The sequence below is a fragment of the Tiliqua scincoides genome, chromosome 2 (genome assembly GCF_035046505.1).
Source record: "Tiliqua scincoides isolate rTilSci1 chromosome 2, rTilSci1.hap2, whole genome shotgun sequence".
NCBI classification, from domain to species: domain Eukaryota; kingdom Metazoa; phylum Chordata; class Lepidosauria; order Squamata; family Scincidae; genus Tiliqua; species Tiliqua scincoides.
Genome location: NC_089822.1, coordinates 263761218 through 263779601, shown reverse-complemented (window position 1 = coordinate 263779601; position 18384 = coordinate 263761218). Strand labels below are relative to the sequence as shown.

Genomic DNA, 18384 nt, shown 5'->3' with positions numbered 1-18384 from the left:
CCTGGTGCTCGAAAGCTAAAAAAAAGTCAAAAGGAAATGTTTCTTTACACAGTGAGTGGTTAGTCTGTGGAACTCCTTGCCACAAGATGTGGTGGTGGCATCTGGCCTAGATGCCTTTAAAAGAGGATTAGGCAGATTTCTGGAGGAAAAGCCCATCACAGGTTAGAAGCCATGATGTGCATGTGCAACCTCCTGATTTTAGAGGTTTGCTACCTCATTATGCCAGATGGAAAGGAGGGCACCAGGCTGAAAGTGTCTTGCTGTCTTGAATGCTCCCTGAGGCATCTGGTGGGCCACTGTGAGGTCCAGGAAGCTGGACCGGATGGGTCTTTGGCCTGATCCAGCGGGGCTCTCATGCTCTTATGGGAACCCCTCTATACAACAGAACATGAAATCAGCTCTGCTGGTTGCTGAACGGTGGTAAGGGAGGGGGAGCTGTAATGACAGTGTCGTCCAGCAGGGGGCGGCCGTGGCTGCTTCGCCATTGAGCCTAGAGGAGGAGCAAGGGGTGGAAATTGGGTTGGGAGTCTTGAGTGGTCGCGGCGGGCATCGCCCCTGCACGGCAGCCGTCCAGGGCGGGGGTCCTGCAGCCATTCTGGGGTGGGGGGCTTCTCCTTGACCGGCCTGGACTGAGCCCCTGCGCAGCCGACCCTGCCCCAAGAAGTGAGTTGCAGCCAAGAAAGTCTGGGTCAGCCTGCAATGGGGGGTGGTGGGGGGTGGGGGGGCTGAGTGACAGCAGCATCACTGGCCTGGGCTGCACAAAGCGGGGGTGGGGTGGGGGGTCTCAGGTGGTAGAAGGGGATTCCCCTCCCTTCCTGCTGCAAGCACGTTTTTCAGTGGGGAAAACTGCCTGCAAAGAAACATCTAGCAGAGCAGAGACGGGGCTGGCGTGAGAACCTGGTGGACCCCCCCCCAGGCATGCGGCATGGTGCCCCCCCCCAGCCTGCAGGCTGCAGTGACCTACAGGCCATTCTGCACAGACACCCTCCCCCCCCCAAAATTGCCCACATCCACATGTGGCTGCGCAGCCCACATCCAGCCTGCTAACACATCTTGAGCACTGAGCCCAGTGGCATTGTAATTCCTGCGCATCCGTGCGCACCTTCATGTGCAGTGTGCTCACCCCTGCCTGCCCCCCACCCGGTGCACCGCCTTCTTCCTGCTGGATGAAGCGACTGCTGAGTTCAGAGTTCAGTTAAGGGGGGCGCTGCTGCTTAAAATATTTTGGATATATTTTTCTCCCATTGTGAACATTCCTAAGAAGGTGAGAAGAGACCTGCTGGATCAAGTCAAGGCCCATCTAGTTCAGCCCCCTGAATCTCATAGGAGCACTCTATCCTGTTGCCACTCCCTTGCATCTGCCATTCAGGGATACTACTAAAACCCAGAGGTTGCATATACTGTAGTTGACTCTGCCCCAGGTTGCTTACATACTACTTTTCTAGAGGGAGCAGAACACACATTTCTCTGGAGACAATTGAAGGGCTAAGTTCTGACTTTGAGCCTTGGTGCAGCTTTGTGAAGGGGGTGGGATAATCAATCAATCAATCAACAGTATTTATATACCGCTTTTCAACTAAAAGTTCACAAAGCGGTTTACAGAGAAAAATCCAATAACTAAATGGCTCCCTGTCCCAAAAGGGCTCACAATCTAAAAAGATGCAAATGAATACCAGCAGACAGCCACTAGAACAGACAGTGCTGGGGTGAGGTGGGCCAGTTACTCTCCCCCTGCTAAAAAGAGGAGCACCCACTTGAAAAAGTGCCTCTTACCCAATAATCAATGGAAGAGCCCCCCTCTCCTTGGAGTGATGTCTGAATGGCTGGATGTGTCCTTTAAATCTTTCTGAGGATTCCTCTCTCATTATAACTCATGTGCCTTAACATGTGTGCATCTATCCTGCCTAGAGAGAAAAGCACACCTGTTCTCAGGTATATTGAGGTTCCCTCACCCTAGAATCTGAACCCACCTCCCCCTTTTCTACTATGTTTAGTGACCCCTTAACAAATAGCATGGCAGGCAGCAAGCATCAGATTTCCCAGTATGAGAACATATTAATTCAGTATATATTGTTGTTGGCATCCTTCAGTCTCGGAAGACTATGGTATTGCGCTCTGAATAGTGTTCTGGAACAGAGTGTCCTCTCCAGTTCACGAAGCCTGGGTAAAGTAGGTAAGGAGGATAGCCTGTTACCCATGCAGCAAATCCCCCCTCTCCATGTCGCTGAAATGGTCCAATGGAAAGGCAATGGATACAGTTGGTTCCAGCGGCGTCACAGGAGTTGCCAGAACGTGACTGTGTTCAGCCATGAACTGCCTCAGGGACTCCGGCTCCGGATTTTGCCTCGAGGTTGACTCCTGAAGCCTTTTCCATAACTGGATGTAGCCACAAGGCAGTGGAGGTTTGGGATCAGAGTTTTCCTTCTCTCAGATGAGCTGCCTTCCCAGGCTGACGAGCCCCATCTACCCAGTGGCTGTTCAGTCGCCTCTTACGACAAGTACAGCCAAACTGTACAGTATACAGTATATATACCAAGTACCTAATTACAGTATGTGTATAAGCTCATTTTTTAAAGAGAGGTTTATTTTCGACTTCTAGACTTTATCACATTTTTATACCACCCTTCCTCAAAGGAGCTCAGGGTGGTGTACGTAGTTCCTCCCCTCCGTTTGTACTCATTACAACCCTGTGAGGTAGGAGAGGCTGAGAAATAGTCACTGGCCCTAGGTCATCCAGGGAGCTTTATGGCTGAGCAGGATTTGAACCTGGATCTTCCAGGTCTAAGTCCAACCCCAAACCACTACACTACCCTGGCACTTTTGAGAGTGGAAGGCAATTGATTCCAACTAGCAAACTCTTCTTTCATTTCATTTTTTTTAATGCTTAATTGTATTATGTCTTCTCTTTTAACTCAGGGAGTTACACCTCTTTCAAATCAGGAATACCTCCAAGGGATGGATTTGGACTTCTGGGAGCCTCCAACAATTCCAATTCTTTAACTCTTTGGCCACCAAGTAGTTCTCATCAACCCCAAATAATTCTCTTTAAAACCAGAGGGGCAGGTGCTGAGCAGTGTTTCTGGTAAGACAAAGGATTCACAACAAAGGATTTTGTCTGAAGCACACCTAGTGTCATGTCATTGCTAGTACTCTAATTCTAGATCTGTGAGGGTTAAGTCAGGAATGAAAATGTTGAAAGAGCAAATATCTGCAGGTCCAGAATTAGAAAAGGCATCAGAAGGAGGAAGAACAGCTAACAATATATTTCAATCTGGACGTATGACAGAGAGACCAGTATGGACACCGTTGCAAGAGGGCAAATGGGGACAAGGCAAGAGGATGCAGCAGTGCTGGGAAGCTCAATGGCAGGGGTTCATCAAGACCCTGGAGGCCCCTCACTCTGCATGGGGGAACCCCCAATTGTCAGAAGCTGCACCCTGGGAAGATGCCAAGGCCTTTCTGGCCTCCTTTGAGCAAGTGGCTGCAGCCTGTCGGTGGCCCCGAGGAGAGTGGGTGCCTCGGCTTCTGCCCGCCCTGAGTGGAGAAGCCCAGCAGGCCTTCAGCCTCCTGGCAGCCAGAGACAAGGAGGACTATGGGAAGGTGAAGGCCGCCATCTTGAGAGGAGATGCCCTGAGGAGGGAGATGCAGCGCCAGCACTTCCGGCAGTTCTGCTGCCAGGAGCTGGGAGACCCACGAGGGATGTACAGCCAACTACAGGAGCTTTGCTGCCAGTGGCTGAAGCCAGAGAGGCACACGAAGGAGCAGATCCTGGAGCTGCTGATCCTGGAGCAGTTCCTGGCCAGCCTGCCGGTGGACGTCCAGAGCTGGATCCGGGCAGGAGGGCCAGACAGCTGTGCCCAGGCTGTGGCCCTGCTGGAGGATTTCCTGATGAGCCGGAGGGAAACTCCGGAGGGAAAATGGCAGGTGAGGCTTTCATATTGAATTCCTAGGGCTGGGAGGGGACATCAAGTTTGAGTGAGGCTGCAATCCTAACCACACTTTCCTGAGAGTAAGCCCCATTGAACAAAATAGAACTTACTTCTGAGTAGACCTGGTTAGGATTGTGCCCTAAGTTGTTAGAATCATCTCAGGGCCCAATCCTATCCAACTTTCCAGCACCAGTGCAGCCTCAGTGCAGTCCCAGGGCAAGGGAACAAATGTTCCACTGCCTTGAGGAGGTCCCTGTGACGGCCTCCCCACCAGAGGATGCATTAGCACAGTTGCACCGGCACTGGAAAATAGGATAGGATTGGGCCCTTAGTCAATTTTGTATGACGTTTGCAGTACTCGTCTCATTTGGCCTTACAAAAGCCCTACATGGTAGACTTGGGGTTGCAGCCTTTCACCCCAGCAGAGTACTTGTGTCTTTAACAGCTGCGCAGCAGAATAAAAAGATCTAGGGGTATCACTTTTCCTAGCATGTAAACAGGGCACTGAACTGGAGAAGTTCTGCCTGCCATATCAGATTAAAGGGTCAGGTGCTGTGATGAATGGGCAGAGGAGGACAGATATGACCAGTGGCGTCGCTAAGGGGGTGCAGGCCGCACCAGGTGACACGGGGGGGTTGACGCGCCCTGAAGGGAGGACGCTAAAATTGCGGCGTTAGAACATAATGTAAGAACAGCCCCACTGGATCAGGCCATAGGCCCATCTAGTCCAGCTTCCTGTATCTCACAGCGGCCCACCAAATGCCCGAGCTACCGTTAGGCGTTAGGAGCTACCAGCTCATGCCATACACCGTTGGATGTGGAGTGGCCAGCAGAGTGCAATGCAAAAAAACCAGAATTGAAATCTCTCCTTTCGTTCAAAAGTCATGGCCAAAAAACCGGAAAGAAAAAATGAATTGATCCCTATGGAAAGTGAAAGTGAGCTGTATCACGTGTTTACTCGCGAGTAGGCGAACTTGCCATAGTCCATCGGAAAGGGCAGGCTGAGAGGACTCCAGCAAGTCAGAATGGTCCTCATCCAATGAATGCAGCCCCCAAAAACACCCGAGAAGGAGGTCCGTGCCTCCCAGCTGCCCTATTGAGCTCTATGGAAAGCAAAGCAGCCTCAGGGTCGCGTTTACTCGCAAGTAGGCAGATGAGCCTTGGTTGGTGGTCAGGAATGGTTCCAATCTGATGGAGCTGCTCCAGAAGGCAGCCTGCCCCCCCCCCCCCCCAAGGACCAAAAAGAGGCTTCAACTGGTAAGGGGAAGTTTTCTATTTTGCACTTGCAAAGCCAGGTGGGTCTTTATCTTGATATGCCTGAAATAGAAGAACTTTAAACTGGGCACTGGGGAGGGCTGGAAATCTCACTGATTCTTTTTTTTGGGGGGGGGGGTGTTATTGAAGGCAGGCTACAGAGTAAGCTCCATTGACCACTATGGGACTTACTTCAGAGTAGATTCACTTGGTGGAACAGGACTGGTTCCCCCTTATTTAATTCTTTCTTTTCTTTTAATTTAATTATTTATAATTATTTATTTTAATTTGCTTGATGATGTCACTTCTGGCCATGGCATCACTTCCAATGGGTCCTGAACAGATTGTCATTCTAAAAAGTGGGTCCCGGTGCTAAAAGTTTGAGAACTGCTGCAATAAGGTGTTAGTAAGTTGACACGGGCTGTGTGTATGAGACTACACGTTTTCAAAATCACTAAAATCAGAGTTTGGAGGAATAATACCATCATGTTATATATCAATCAATGCGTAATTTCATGCAGAATGCAATGAAACAAACCACATTGAAATATCTGTGTACTAACAAAAGGTACAGCCAAAAAACCAGTGGGGGCGGGGTGATGGTACATCACCACGCCCACCACCTGGGACATTGCCCTGCCCACTGCATGAGGTGATGCACAGGCCTCCCGCACCAGGTAATGTGAATCCTAGTGACGCCACTGGACATGACTAGCTACATGGAACTCATAACCTTATTTGTATCTGATCAGATCAGCTAGTGAGTTGTTGAGAACTTTGACAAAAATAATACTTTGAATTATACCCAAAAGGAATAGGATTTGGGACAACGGAATGTGTCCCTTGCCCATAACACTGACACCCCCAAGTCTTTTAATCTTGTCTTTGTTGTTGCAGGGGCTGTTGAAGGAGGAGTATGTAGGTTCCCTGGAGGCAGAAGAGGAGCCCCCAGACATAACACAGGGGCAGATCTTCAAAGAAGTCAAGCAGACTGATGTGGAGATTGACTTGCTGAGTAAGGAGACACTGGTTAGGTGTCCTGTGTTTTTCTACAGCAGTCAAATTTCCCTCTCCTACACAACTCTCAGTCCATTCCTATCCTGCGTTGGAAGAGGCAGGCAGGCTGGCCTGTGCTATATCCAGCACAGGGTATATCCCGCACAACTTAGAGTAAGGGGATTTATTTCCCCTTACCTGATGTCACGTGGCAGCCACCTCAATGGCATCACTCGGATCTGAGCCGGCTGTAGCAGCCGGTAATGCTGGGCTGCTCTGGAGAGGGGTTAGGATTTGGCCTAAGTCCCGGAGGCTGGTCCCACCCCCCTCTACTGGACCCAGTCCACCCGCTGGCCAAAAGTGCCAGATCCAGGATTCTGCAATAAAAATAATGAACAAATTTATTCGACCGCATCCTTACAGCTCAAACATTGTTCGTTTCAATGGCACAAAAACATTGCTTGTTACTAGACAGAGCTAAGCAACAGCACTGTAGAGATCTGCTGCTTTGAACAGGACTTGATCAGGTATTAATACTCTCTTCAGGTCAGTCTTGTCTTGAATAGGTCTTGCTAAAATAATATTCATCCACAGGAGGGCGTATTTGCAGGAATAATAAGTTGTGTAAGACCTGAGCAGCCACAGCAGAGTTAATTGGACGGTCTCTGCACACAATGAGAAGAGTGGTAGGGCCTGGCTTTTACTTAGGAACCATACTATAAGATGGAAGCAGCTGGTGAATGAAGAGCACTGAGATAGACTCTTGCACTGTCTTGGTTAGGAGTGCAGAGGAGCACCTGGATCTTTATGGTTGTAAAGAAGTGGGAATTTTGACAGGGGCTCCCTCTGTCAAAATGTCCTCTTGTGAAATCCTTTGCATCTGGTCGCTTTAAAGATAAACAAACGGGCCAGTTCTTCTGAAATCTCCCTTTCATCTTCTTCTCAGGTGGTAGAATCCAGTGCCCAAGTCACTCCAGTTCATCACTTCCTCCAGCACGACAGGAAATGTCCAGAGCCGGGTTGAGCGAGGTCTGTGCAAGTTCAATATGTACAACAGCAGGGGTTACAAATGAGCTAGGTCGTCTGCATATACTCTAATTCAGCTATTTTGAACGTTTTTCTTCTCGTGGCACACTGACCTCTATGGTCTTATCTGTGGTCTTTGCCTCTTGTGACTTCCAGCTTCTGGGAGAGCCTTCCAGGTTTTGTAGCTCTGTTTCTAGGGAGCTGTCTGTAGGCAGCTCCCTACATTGCCTGTCTCTCTTCCTCCACCAGCAGTTGACAGAGGAAGAGGGATAGACAATTCATTACTAGAAACAGTTGCCCTAGAAATAGATCCGCAGAACCGAGAACAGTTTTACAGCCGTTGTATTCCAAAGTCCTGCAGCACACCTGCAGACCTTTCATGGCGCACCAATGTGTCGCAACACACCAGTTGAAAGTCGCTGCTCTAATTTTTGTGTGGTACGTGTCCCTGGTGCTTTCTGTGGTTCAGATCTACTCCGCAAACAGCTACTAGCCCAGAAAAAAGTGTGATCGCCTACTTATCCGTGCACAGTTTTTGTGAACTCATATTGGGACCAAGTTATCTTAAGGACCACTCATGGTTTTATGAACCTACGGGGTCTTAGCGTCATCCTCTCAGGCCATGCTCTCTTGTCCACCACATGGCGAGGAGAGGACCATATGAGGAAAGGCTACAGGAATTGCTGTAGCCTTATGGCCTCTTCAGCCTAGAAAAGAGACGCCTGAGGGGGGACATGATTGAGACATACAAAATTATGCAGGGGATGGACAGAGTGGATAGGGAGATGCTCTTTACACTCTCACATAATACCAGAACCAGGGGACATCCACTCAAATTGAGTGTTGGGTGGGTTCGGACAGACAAAATAAAATATTTCTTTACTCAGCGTGTGGTCAGTCTGTGGAACTCCTTGCCACAGGATGTGGTGACGGCATCTGGCCTGGATGCCTTTAAAAGGGGAGTGGACAAGTTTCTGGAGGAAAAATCCATTATGGGTTACAAGCCATGATGTGTATGTGCAACCTCCTGATTTTAGAAATGGGCTATGTCAGATGCAAGGGAGGCCACCAGGATGCAGGTCTCTTGTTATCTGGTGTGCTCCCTGGGGCATTTGGTGGGCTGCTTTGTAAACCGCTTTGTAAACTTTTTGTTGAAAAGCGGTATATAAATACTGTTGTTGTTGTTGTTGTTGCTGTGAGATACAGGAAGCTGGACTAGATGGGCCTATGGCCTGATCCAGTGGGGCTGTTCTTATGACCAGGAATGGACTCGTTGTTTGTAGAACTGTTCCAGGCCCCATGCCTGGCTTTAGAAGGGTCCTCAAAACACTTGTTCCCTTGATCTTTAACCGAAGACTGTCTTGATTTTTAGTAACGCCATTGAAATTTGCTTCAACTGGCATTGCTGAATTTATCCTGCCTGATCTTTGTTGATCTGTGTTGTTTAGCTTGGTATTCATGTCTTTGTGTCCCCTTTTTAATATAAATTACTGTGTGGAGTTTTCTTTTAATAAATGAATTAAAGAATAAATTAAATATCCTGTATGGAGAGAAAGAAAAGAATAATCTCTCAGTTTGTGTCCCACCTGGGGTTGATTTTTTCCCCTCCATAGGCAAGGGGTTTGTTTGCAAGACTATTCAATTATCCTTTTGTGCACTGCAAATCAGAGTGATGAAAGCATGCTAGAAAGGTGAATTTTTTCCAGTGTTTCATTGTATATCTGGGGAAAGACTGAGGAAAGTAACCTCTCGATATCCCTTAAGATTCTTGTGCAGAATCTGACCAGGGGGAGACGTTCTCTTTCCAGGGGCTGATGAACCTCAGGGAACCGGGCATGTCTTTGCAAGTGGTTGAACAGACTCTGACATCGCCAGACCAGCGGACCATGTTCTGGCAAGTCCTGCAGGAGGACGGTGGGACTCTGCAGTCTTTGGGTAAGGAGCCAGCCTGATCTCCATTTTTTGAAACTGAAAGAGAATTACTGTCTCAAATTTTAAGTGAGTCCAGTGCAAAAGAAGACCTACCTGAGTTTTACTATATCATGCTCATTACTGCTACCAGAGTGGTCATCAAATGGTGGGAAGGTGATCGTGTTGGCAGCTTTGTCCCACCTTTCTTTGCTCTGGCCCCATCTCCTTCCTGTCAGCCATCAATTCTGTCTGCTTTGCTTCAGAGGCATTGTCTTGTGTGTTTTTTAGGACCAGTGTAGCCATGCCAATGGGGCATGCACTGCATCCTGTGGTGGGGAGGCAGTCACAGAGGCCTCCTCAAGGTATGGGAACATTTGTTCCCTTACCTCGGGGCTGCATTTTGGTTGCACCAGTGCTGGAAAGTTAGACAGGATTGGGCCCTTAGTCAGTGATATTCTCCTGTATCATTTCTAGTGGGGAGGATCACCTCTATTTTCCACATGAAAAGCTGCAGCTTCCTGTTTCTTACTTCACAGACAAGTGGGACATTGGTACATGTGATACCAGTCCTTCATTTTGCATCTTTTGTTGTTTACAATCTACTGTTTTAGTGTTAAGTAAAAAAAATATGGAAGACTTAAGGGTAAATAACCATGAATAATGTTTATACTAAAATGCACCAGAAATAATTCTCTCTCTCTCCCTCTCCCCACCCGCTCCACATTTCAGAGGGACTTCTGGTTCCCAAACCTGACATTGCCACAGAGCCAGAGAGAGAGGAAGAGATGTTTGTCCGGTTTCCAGGGCCGGGAGTCCTCAGTCAAGATTCAGGTAAGGGTTGGAGAGATTGTTGTTTGTTCTTTTTTAAACTCTGAGCTTCATAGTAGGTTGGAGAAACTATCTACGTACCTCTGTTTCTTCTCTCCAGAAATATTTCACATTTGTTATTTTAATTTAATATAACTCGCAGAGAAATAAATTATGCAGAAACAGCAAAGACTGGTTTGTATCATCTTACATTTTCTGAGCAGAAAACTTTATAGAATGTGGCACTAGGATTGTGTGTGTATGTGTGTGTGTGAGAGAGAGAGATTCTAACCCTTATTAGTATTAGTCTTTGTAAATAAGTATTATTTTTAAACCATTTAATATTGTTTGCTAGATGTGCAATAAGGAATGAAAATGAAAAAACAGGCCCCTGAAAATGACTTGCAGTCAAATGTGACAGAAAAGAATGGAAAAGAATTAGTCAAATAAATATGAAAAGTACCTTTCTAGAGGCAAAGAGACTCTTGAAGCTAAACTCCCCAGAAATCTATCCTGAGCACTCCAGGCAACTGGGAGAAGGCAACTTTTGTCCCCTCCCCCTGGGTAAAGCGAGTAGTCCCACAATGGGGTTACTAGATTCTCCAGCGACCCAAAGGTCGGCGTAGAATCAAGAGTCACCATGTCGGGTGGCCAGACTGACATGGAGGCTCTGGAAAGATCCACCAGTCCCACCTCCCTCCGCACACTTCCTCCCCTCCCTCCCTCCATCTCCCCCCTCCACAGAACATCTCCTCACTGCCTGCCCCCACACCTCCACCTACCTCTCCACTGCTCAGCATGTGACTGCCACATGCTGAGTCCATGTGACTGCCAGTGGCGGAGCTCTGGTGCTCCACTGGTGCTGGGCCACCACCAGCCAGCACCAGCATGTTTGCGACACTGCGTGCTGGCGGTGAGCTGCCATGCAAAGCTTAGGATTGGCCCTAACAGTACCTACTGTCCTAACAGCAACTGTTACCCTGCACATGCCTGATCTCATCTGATCTTGGAAACTAAGCAGGGTCAGGCCTGGTTAGTACTTGGATGGGAGACCGCCTGGGAATACTGGGTGCTGTAGGCTTATACCATAGTCTTTGGAGACTGAAGGTTGCCAACCACCAGCAGTAGGACAGTTTCTGTTCCTTGCCTTATCCATTGCTGGTGCGCAGGCCTCAAGGAGCAGAAGGCCTCCTCCTGGCATGGTGGAGGCCAGTTCTTCAGGGGATTTGGCTTGGGGTCTGAGGCTGCTGCCTCTGAAGGTTCCTTACTCAGGGGATTGTCTGGCTCTGGCTTGGTGTTTGGACCTGGGACTAAACGGGATCCAGTGCTGGTCCTGCCTCCTTGTATTTAGACTGGGAATCATAACTCAGAGTGGGGATTGTGACACTCCGAGGCAGGAGGAAAAGGAGGAGTGTAGCAAATGGGGATCAAGGATAAGAGGGTAAAAGAAACATGCTAGAATGCAGCAACTGTTACCCTGCAAATGCCTGATTTTGTCTGATCTCAGAAGCTAAGCAGGGTCAGGCCTGGTTAATACTTGGATGGGAGACCGCCTGGGAATACCGAGTGCTGTAGGCTTCTACCATAGTCTTTCGAGACTGAAGGTTGCCAACCAGAATGGGAAGCCAACCAGAAGGGGCTGTAGGAGTCTAGAATGAAGGTGACTGAAACATCTCTCTGTCTCTGCAGGTGATGAGAAGGGAAGTCAACTGAAAATGGAGAGTCGTCAGTGTGGAGTAAACGAGGCAGAGGAAAGGCCCAGGCCGATTCCACAGGGAAGCCAAGCAGATGTGCCTGTCACACCTGAGCATCACCTACAAAGCCGTGAGTCCAACAGGGGGCAGGGAAAGTAGCTGCTGAAGGGACAAAGGGAATCCAGCAAGTTCTCAGAAACTCCTAGAGCTGCCTGCAGAGAGACACGAACAATGCAGGCAAGGGGGAAAGTCTGTTGTTCTCCAAGTACGGTAGAAGGCACTGCTGTAAATCAGGGCTTGGAATGAAAGTACCTGGGGAGGACCAGTCTGAATGTCCCACATCAGTGGGAAATGCCCACCTGAAATCAGAGATTGAAAGCTGTCAGAAAAGGTGTACAGGAAAGAAAGTGTACAGCTGCTGTCAGTGTGGGAAAAACTACATTTGCTGGAATATTTGAGTTCTCAAATTGGAGAGGAACCTTACAAATATCCTGAATGTGGAAATCCAAGGAGAATTCAGAGGAGCCTTATGAGTGCCCCGAGTATCCAAGAAACTTTTCTCAGAGTTCACATTTATTGAGACATCAGAAAATTCATACTGGAGAAAAGGCTGAGTAGATCAAATGTTGGGGAATTGATAGAGAACGTACCGAAGGCCCCGGGTGTAGGTAACAGAAGCACGCTAGAGAAAATCAAGAAAGAAACTCCATCAGTATAAGTTCCCCTGACGAGCAAGTTTTATTTCAGGGCATCCCTTGTGGGTTCACCTTTCAGTTGGGGACCTACACTTCCCTATAGATCACATTATAATCCGAGAGTGTCCAATTCCGCACAAAAGCCTATCAATCATCTAATTTCACCTTTTCAGCAGCATGAACACTACTTTACAATCCTGTACTGTACACACTTTCCTAGGAATAAGCCCCTCTGAATACAGTGGGACTTACTTCCGAAGAGTAAGTAAGAGATACTTGGCCAACAGTCTGAGTCTAAGAGGCAAAGAAGGAAGGCCCATAGCCAGGGAGACAGACCAGGGACAGGCTGCACTTGCTCCCAGCGTGGAAGGGATTGTCACTCCCGAATCGGCCTTTTCAGCCACACTAGACGCTGTTCCAGAACCACCATTCAGAGCGCGATACCAGAGTCTTTCGAGACTGAAGGTTGCCAACTATACTTCCGAATAGACATGCCTAGAATTGTATTGCTGCAGTCAGAAGCATTTGTACCGGCAGTGGTCTCCATTCAGTTCAATGGGGCTTACTTACAGGTCAGCATTTTGAGATCAGGCTGCAAAGTGATCAGCCAGAGTAAGGGGCTGTTAACGCTTCCCTCACAGTGCAATGTGGGCAGTGGCATAGCAAGAGGGAGTGCAAAGTGCTAAGTTTTGCAGGGAGCCTTACCGCAGTGTGCAAGGGGCCCCTCCCCCTCCCCTTCGCAGCCATTCCAGGCAGTGGGAGCAAAATGGAGGCGTATGCCTCCAAGGATTAATTTACATTTCAAATTTGAATAAATTTACATAAATGAATATATTAGAGATGGAACTGATATGAACGAATGAAGGTCTTGCAATAGCTCAAGGCCTATAAAAGGCATTGCACAAAGCAAGGCCAGCCTTTCCTTTGCTGCTGCTGCTGCATCACAGACGTGAAACAGCAAGCAGTGGAGGGAGCACTCGTCCCACAGCTCACGTGAGAGGTCGAACAGTTGGCCGTCACGCTGAGTGCAGTTGCATCAAGCCGGTGTGGGCTCCAGCAAGTCTCCGGAGGGCCAGAGGCTCATTAGAGACTAGAGCCTCCTTGAGGGCCGGATTGGGAGTCCTCGAGGGTCACAAGTGGCCCCAGGGCCGGGGTTTGGGCACCCCCAGTCTAGAAAACTAATGACCAGACCCTAGCAAAAATTATTGTCTCTGTCTCTTCAGGTGGTGAGGAGGGAAGTCAAATCAAGGTGGAAAATGCTCAGTGGGCAGAGACGGGGCCAGGAGAAACATTTGCAGAAATACCCCAGTGGAATTTTCCAGTGATATCTGAAATTCACAAGCGGAGATGCATGTCCAGAGGACAAGATGGGCAGAAGCTAGTGGAGAAAGAGGATGGACCCAGCGAATTCATGGACAGCCTTCCAGCTTCCCTGAGTGAAACCTCCTCAGCACAAGCAAACAGGGAAAAATGTGCGTACTCCAGGTCTGGGCGAAAACACCACTACAAACCAGGGCTTGCTACATCACATCCTAGAGAGAACTCAACCGAATCCCCCACGTCGGTTGAAAATAACCAGCAAAAATGTTACCTCGATCAACACAGTAAAGTTCCTACAGAGGAGAGATACTATGAACTCCCTGAGCGTGGGGAATGTTTCCATTGGAGAGATGGATTTGCTGGACTTCAGAATAGCCAAGTGGAAGAGAGAGCTTCTGGTGGGTGGGAGGGCGAGAAAAGCTTCAGCAGCATCAAAGCAGTAAGGAGAGATCAAGGGATTCAAACGGAAGGGAAGCGCTATGAGTGTGCTCAGTGCGGGAAGTACTTCAGACACAGGCAGACCCTGGCCAAGCACCACAAAATCCACACGGGGGAGAAATTGCATGGATGTCCTGTCTGCGGGAAACGCTTCATCACCAGAGAGCCCCTGATCAGACACCAGAGGGTCCATACTGGAGAGAAACCGTACGTGTGCGCTCAGTGCGGGAAATGCTTCCGACAGAGAGTGCACTTGATGTGTCATCAGAAGACCCACACTGGGGAGAAGCCGTTCAAATGCCCCGAATGTGGGAGGAGCTTTTCTCGGAGAGATAAGCTGATCAGACACCAGAGAACTCATCGAGGACACAGGCCTTACGAGTGTCCCAAGTGCAGAAAGAATTTTGCCCAGAAGACAAGGATGATGAAGCATTGGAGCACCCACCAGGAGCAGTGATGGGCCCGGCAGCGTAGCTAGAGCAGCTGCCAAGCACTAAGTTTTGCAGGGAGTCTCCCTGTGGTGTCCAAGCGGCCCCTCTCCCTCTCCTTCGGAGCCATTCTGGGCAGGGGGGGAGCAAAAAAGAGGTGTACTTAGTGCTTTCCACCCCCTCTAGCTATGATACTGGATGGGCCCATTTGGGCAGTGAACCTGTGACCTGAGGAAGAGAAAAACCAAAAGGAGAGGTGAAGCTTCTGACTGTTCAAGATGCCAGTGTATTGGGACGTATGAAGAACAATAAAGAATAGGCGTGACAGTGTCATGTGAACAGAGCAGTTCTTAGCATCCACATTTCCAAAGCACTAAGGCAAAACCGTAATAAATGGGCGGTTTGTATGCTGGCTGATTGTATGCTGCCTGAATCTACTGCAGTAGATTACTACAGCGTTTGGGGCCGTTCAGTCTAGAAAGAAGGCACCTGAAGGGGGACATGATTGAGACATACCAAATTATGCTTGGATTGGATAATGGGAATAGAGGGATGTTGTTTTCCCTTTGCACAATGCCAAAACTAGGGGACATCCACTAAAATTGAGTGGCAGGAAATTCAGAACAGGCAAAAGGAAACGTGTCGTTACCTAGCTTGTAATTAATCTGTGGAACTCCTTGCCACAGGAGGCTGTGATGGCACCTGAAGGCCTTGATGCTTTTAAAAGGGGGTTGAGCAATGGAGGAAAAGGCCATCACGGGTTATAAATCACGATGACTATATGCAACCTCCTGGTTTTACAATTAGGCTACTCCCGGAGCCAGGTGCAAGTGAGTGGCTATAGGATGCAAGTATCTTCTTCTCTTGAGGCATCTGGTGGACCACTGTAAGATACAGGAAGCTGGACTAAATGGGCCTGATCCAGCAAGGCACTTCTTAGTATAGTCGTTCATTGGCTTCCACAGGGGCTTGATTCCCGGACCCCACACAGACGCCAAAATCCACAAATAGTCAAATCCACTTGAAAAGCATTTTTAAAAAGCAAAAGTTTTAGAAAGCAGTCCTTACCATCGTGCCACAAACTGCAGCAGCTGCAGGGCAGTCTCTGGTGCTTCCCAAAGCCACTTCTGGGTTGTACTGGGCTCGGCAGCCCCCTCCCTTGGCCCTGGCAAGGGACCACTGTACCTTCAGTTCTCCTCTTAGCTAAGAAAGTGAAGTTTAAAACCTTAACACAAAAGACTGACAGTGAAAAGATACGCTCCAAGAGCCTACTGCAAAACAATGAAGGTGATAAATATTGAAGACCACAATGGCCTTGGTTTGGGAGTTGGACTTAAGGCTTAGAAGAGCCGGGTTCAAATCCCTGCTCAACCACAAAGCCACCAACCTATGGGCCAGTTGCTATCTCTCAGTCTCACCTACCTCCCAGGGTTGCTATGAGAACAAAAGGAGGGAAGGAATGATATACATCACTCCGAGGTCCTTGGAGAAAGGGTAGCATAAAAATGCGAAAAATGAATAAAAATAAAGTATTATCCCAAGTTGGCAGCGGTGTGGGTATAGGTGTCGCAGTGCTGACCCACCCACGCAATCATCTGAAGCGAGATGCATCAGTGGCAAATTGTAAGAGGGGCAGCAACTGTTACCCTGCACATGCCCGATCTCGGAAGCTAAGCAGGGTCAGGCCTGGTTAGTACTTGGATGGGAGACCGCTTGGGAATACCGGGTGCTGTAGGGTTATACCATAGTCTTTCAAGACTGAAGGTTGCCAACCAACCAGAGGTGACAGCAGATTCAGGGTGCCGTTTCTATTGGAAAAGGAAGAGAGGGATGGCCTAAAAGAGGCGAGTGGTAGACTAGAATGTCTCTGATGTTCTGGGCCACCACTCTCCTCTCCTCTGCACTTATGGGCCATCCCACGTCTTCTTTTTCCAGTCAAGAAAGTGTGGCCCATCACCAGATAAAGCAGAGCCACTTTGGCACATCCCTTCAGGAGCCAGAAGTCTTGTGCTGTCTGTGAGAAGAAACTTCTGCAGTTTTTAAGGAAACAAAATAATCACACAGATTAGGAGATGTTAAAACAACAGAATTCTGTTGCATCTGTTGAAATAGGTTGGAGACCACTGGACTAGAGCACCATCAGGTAAAGGAGGAGGCATCTAGTGTACCCCTTCAGGTACCACAAAATTGGGTCCCAGTCCTGCTTGGGTTCTTAGCAATTGTGTAAAAATAGTTTTCACTAGTGCCAGACTTCACGGTAACTTTCTGCTCTCTAATAAGCAGCGGCGTAGCTGAAGGGAGTGTTGTCCTGTGGCACACCTTCCAGGACTGCCCCACCTCGCTCATCCCCTTGCGTTCCCATTGAACTCAACTGAAGCTGTGCTCCCGTCACGTCTGGAGAACATAAGAACAGCCCCACTGGATCAGGCCATAGGCTCATCTAGTCCAGCTTCCTGTATCTCACAGCGGCCCACCAAACGCCCCAGGGAGCACACCAGATAACAAGAGACCTCATCCTGATGCCCTCCCTTGCATCTGGCATTCTGACATATGCCAGAGGGTGTTCTGAGGCTGCGCCGCTTCCCCAGGCCTCAGAAGTTCTTCTAAAGGCATAAAATTATCACTTCCGGTTTCCCCCCAAAATCAGAAATGACGTTCTGGGGCCTCCAGAAGACCTCTGAACACCCTCTGGACATCTGGAGCACAGCTCTGGTTGCATTCAGAGGGGGCATGGGGGCGAGTGAGGAGAGCAGGGCCCTGGCCTCCCTCCAGAACAGTTCCTCCAGGGGTCCTGTGACCCCTCCTCAGCTACACAACTGTTAATAAGAATATTTGGTTACAGCGAACAGCCCTGGGAGGGCATAATGGGAGCTGGGAGTGTGCATATTGGGTACTAGGAAGGCGATCGAGATTGACGGGGGTCTCCCATCTCGTACTTTATGGGGTCATAGTATGAAAAAAGCTTGAACACTACTGGCCTACAGTCCGGTTATCCAAAACATGAGGTGAAATCCTCAGTGGGCAGGGATGTGTGGGAAAGGAGAAAGAGGAGAAAAATGGTAGAAGGTGGGGTCGAAGAGCCATGGGATGGAAGAGGCAAAGCCAATGGCCATTGTGATGTAAAGATCAATGAGGATTCACCTGAACAGTAGCAGATAAAGCAAGAAATAGCCATGGGTGACTGCTCTTATGCCAAGCCCAGTGCCTGAGATCTGACTGAAGTCAAGTCATTCAGCAATATAGGAAGCCTGTAGCCAAGGACATGCCCCATCTAGTCTGATCTAGGAAGCTAAGCAGGGTCAGGCCTGGTTAGTACTTGGATGGGAGACCGCCTGAGTATACTGGTTGCTGTAGGCTTATACCATAGTCTTTGGAGACTGAAGGTTGCCAACCACCAGCCAAGGACAGTACAATTCCAAAAAAAAAATGCGTCGTTTGTGGCTGGACTGAAAATCAGCTCCAACTTCTGGTACTACACAATACAATAGCAACTGTTGCCCCATCCTACCTTCCCCTTCCTCCCGGATCTGCCGGAGATAATCCCTGCAGGGGTGGAGGCAGGGAGTGTATCAGTGCAGGGTGGACGTGGCTGGCGCACTTTTGGCTTCCCACATTTAACGTCCACATAAGACTCTAGACTTTCTCCTAAAGATCTGGAATGCTGGGCAGCCAGTATTGGGTACGAGAGGGGGGCATCCCAGGGGGTGTGACGTTGTGGTGACAGGGCTTACCAAAATGCTCAGGGGCATTGAACTGATAGCATCACACACCTGCATAGTCTCAGGTGTATCTGTCTTGCTCCGTAATAAATATATTTTACTTACCAGTCCTCTACTTGAATGACTAGTAATTCTTTGCTCAAGGGCTCGTCTTCAACCCCAGATTG

At 48.8% G+C, this 18384-nt stretch overlaps 1 protein-coding gene and 1 pseudogene across 1 annotated transcript; both read left to right on the top strand.

Annotated features, from left to right (window-relative positions):
• The first annotated feature begins 621 nt into the window (after positions 1–621).
• On the top strand, positions 622–14915 carry LOC136639145 (zinc finger and SCAN domain-containing protein 30-like). The gene is made up of 8 exons (XM_066613158.1): positions 622–663; positions 2917–3924; positions 6081–6198; positions 7126–7208; positions 9014–9140; positions 9846–9947; positions 11613–11747; positions 13536–14915. Exons 2-8 carry the CDS (start codon positions 3184–3186, stop codon positions 14525–14527), a joined length of 2298 nt encoding a protein of 765 aa, XP_066469255.1. The 5' UTR covers positions 622–663; positions 2917–3183; the 3' UTR covers positions 14528–14915.
• LOC136643370 (5S ribosomal RNA) lies at positions 10885–11004 on the top strand (annotated as a pseudogene).
• Positions 14916–18384: the final 3469 nt, after the last annotated feature.

Coding starts and splice junctions, on each gene's coding strand:
- LOC136639145 (XM_066613158.1), top strand. CDS start 3,184: ATGAAAATGTTGAAAGAGCAAATATCTGCAGGTCCAGAATTAGAAAAG. Junction 6,199..7,125: donor TGTGGAGATTGACTTGCTGA/GTAAGGAGACAC, acceptor TCTTCTTCTCAG/GTGGTAGAATCCAGTGCCCA. Junction 7,209..9,013: donor CCAGAGCCGGGTTGAGCGAG/GTCTGTGCAAGT, acceptor TTCTCTTTCCAG/GGGCTGATGAACCTCAGGGA.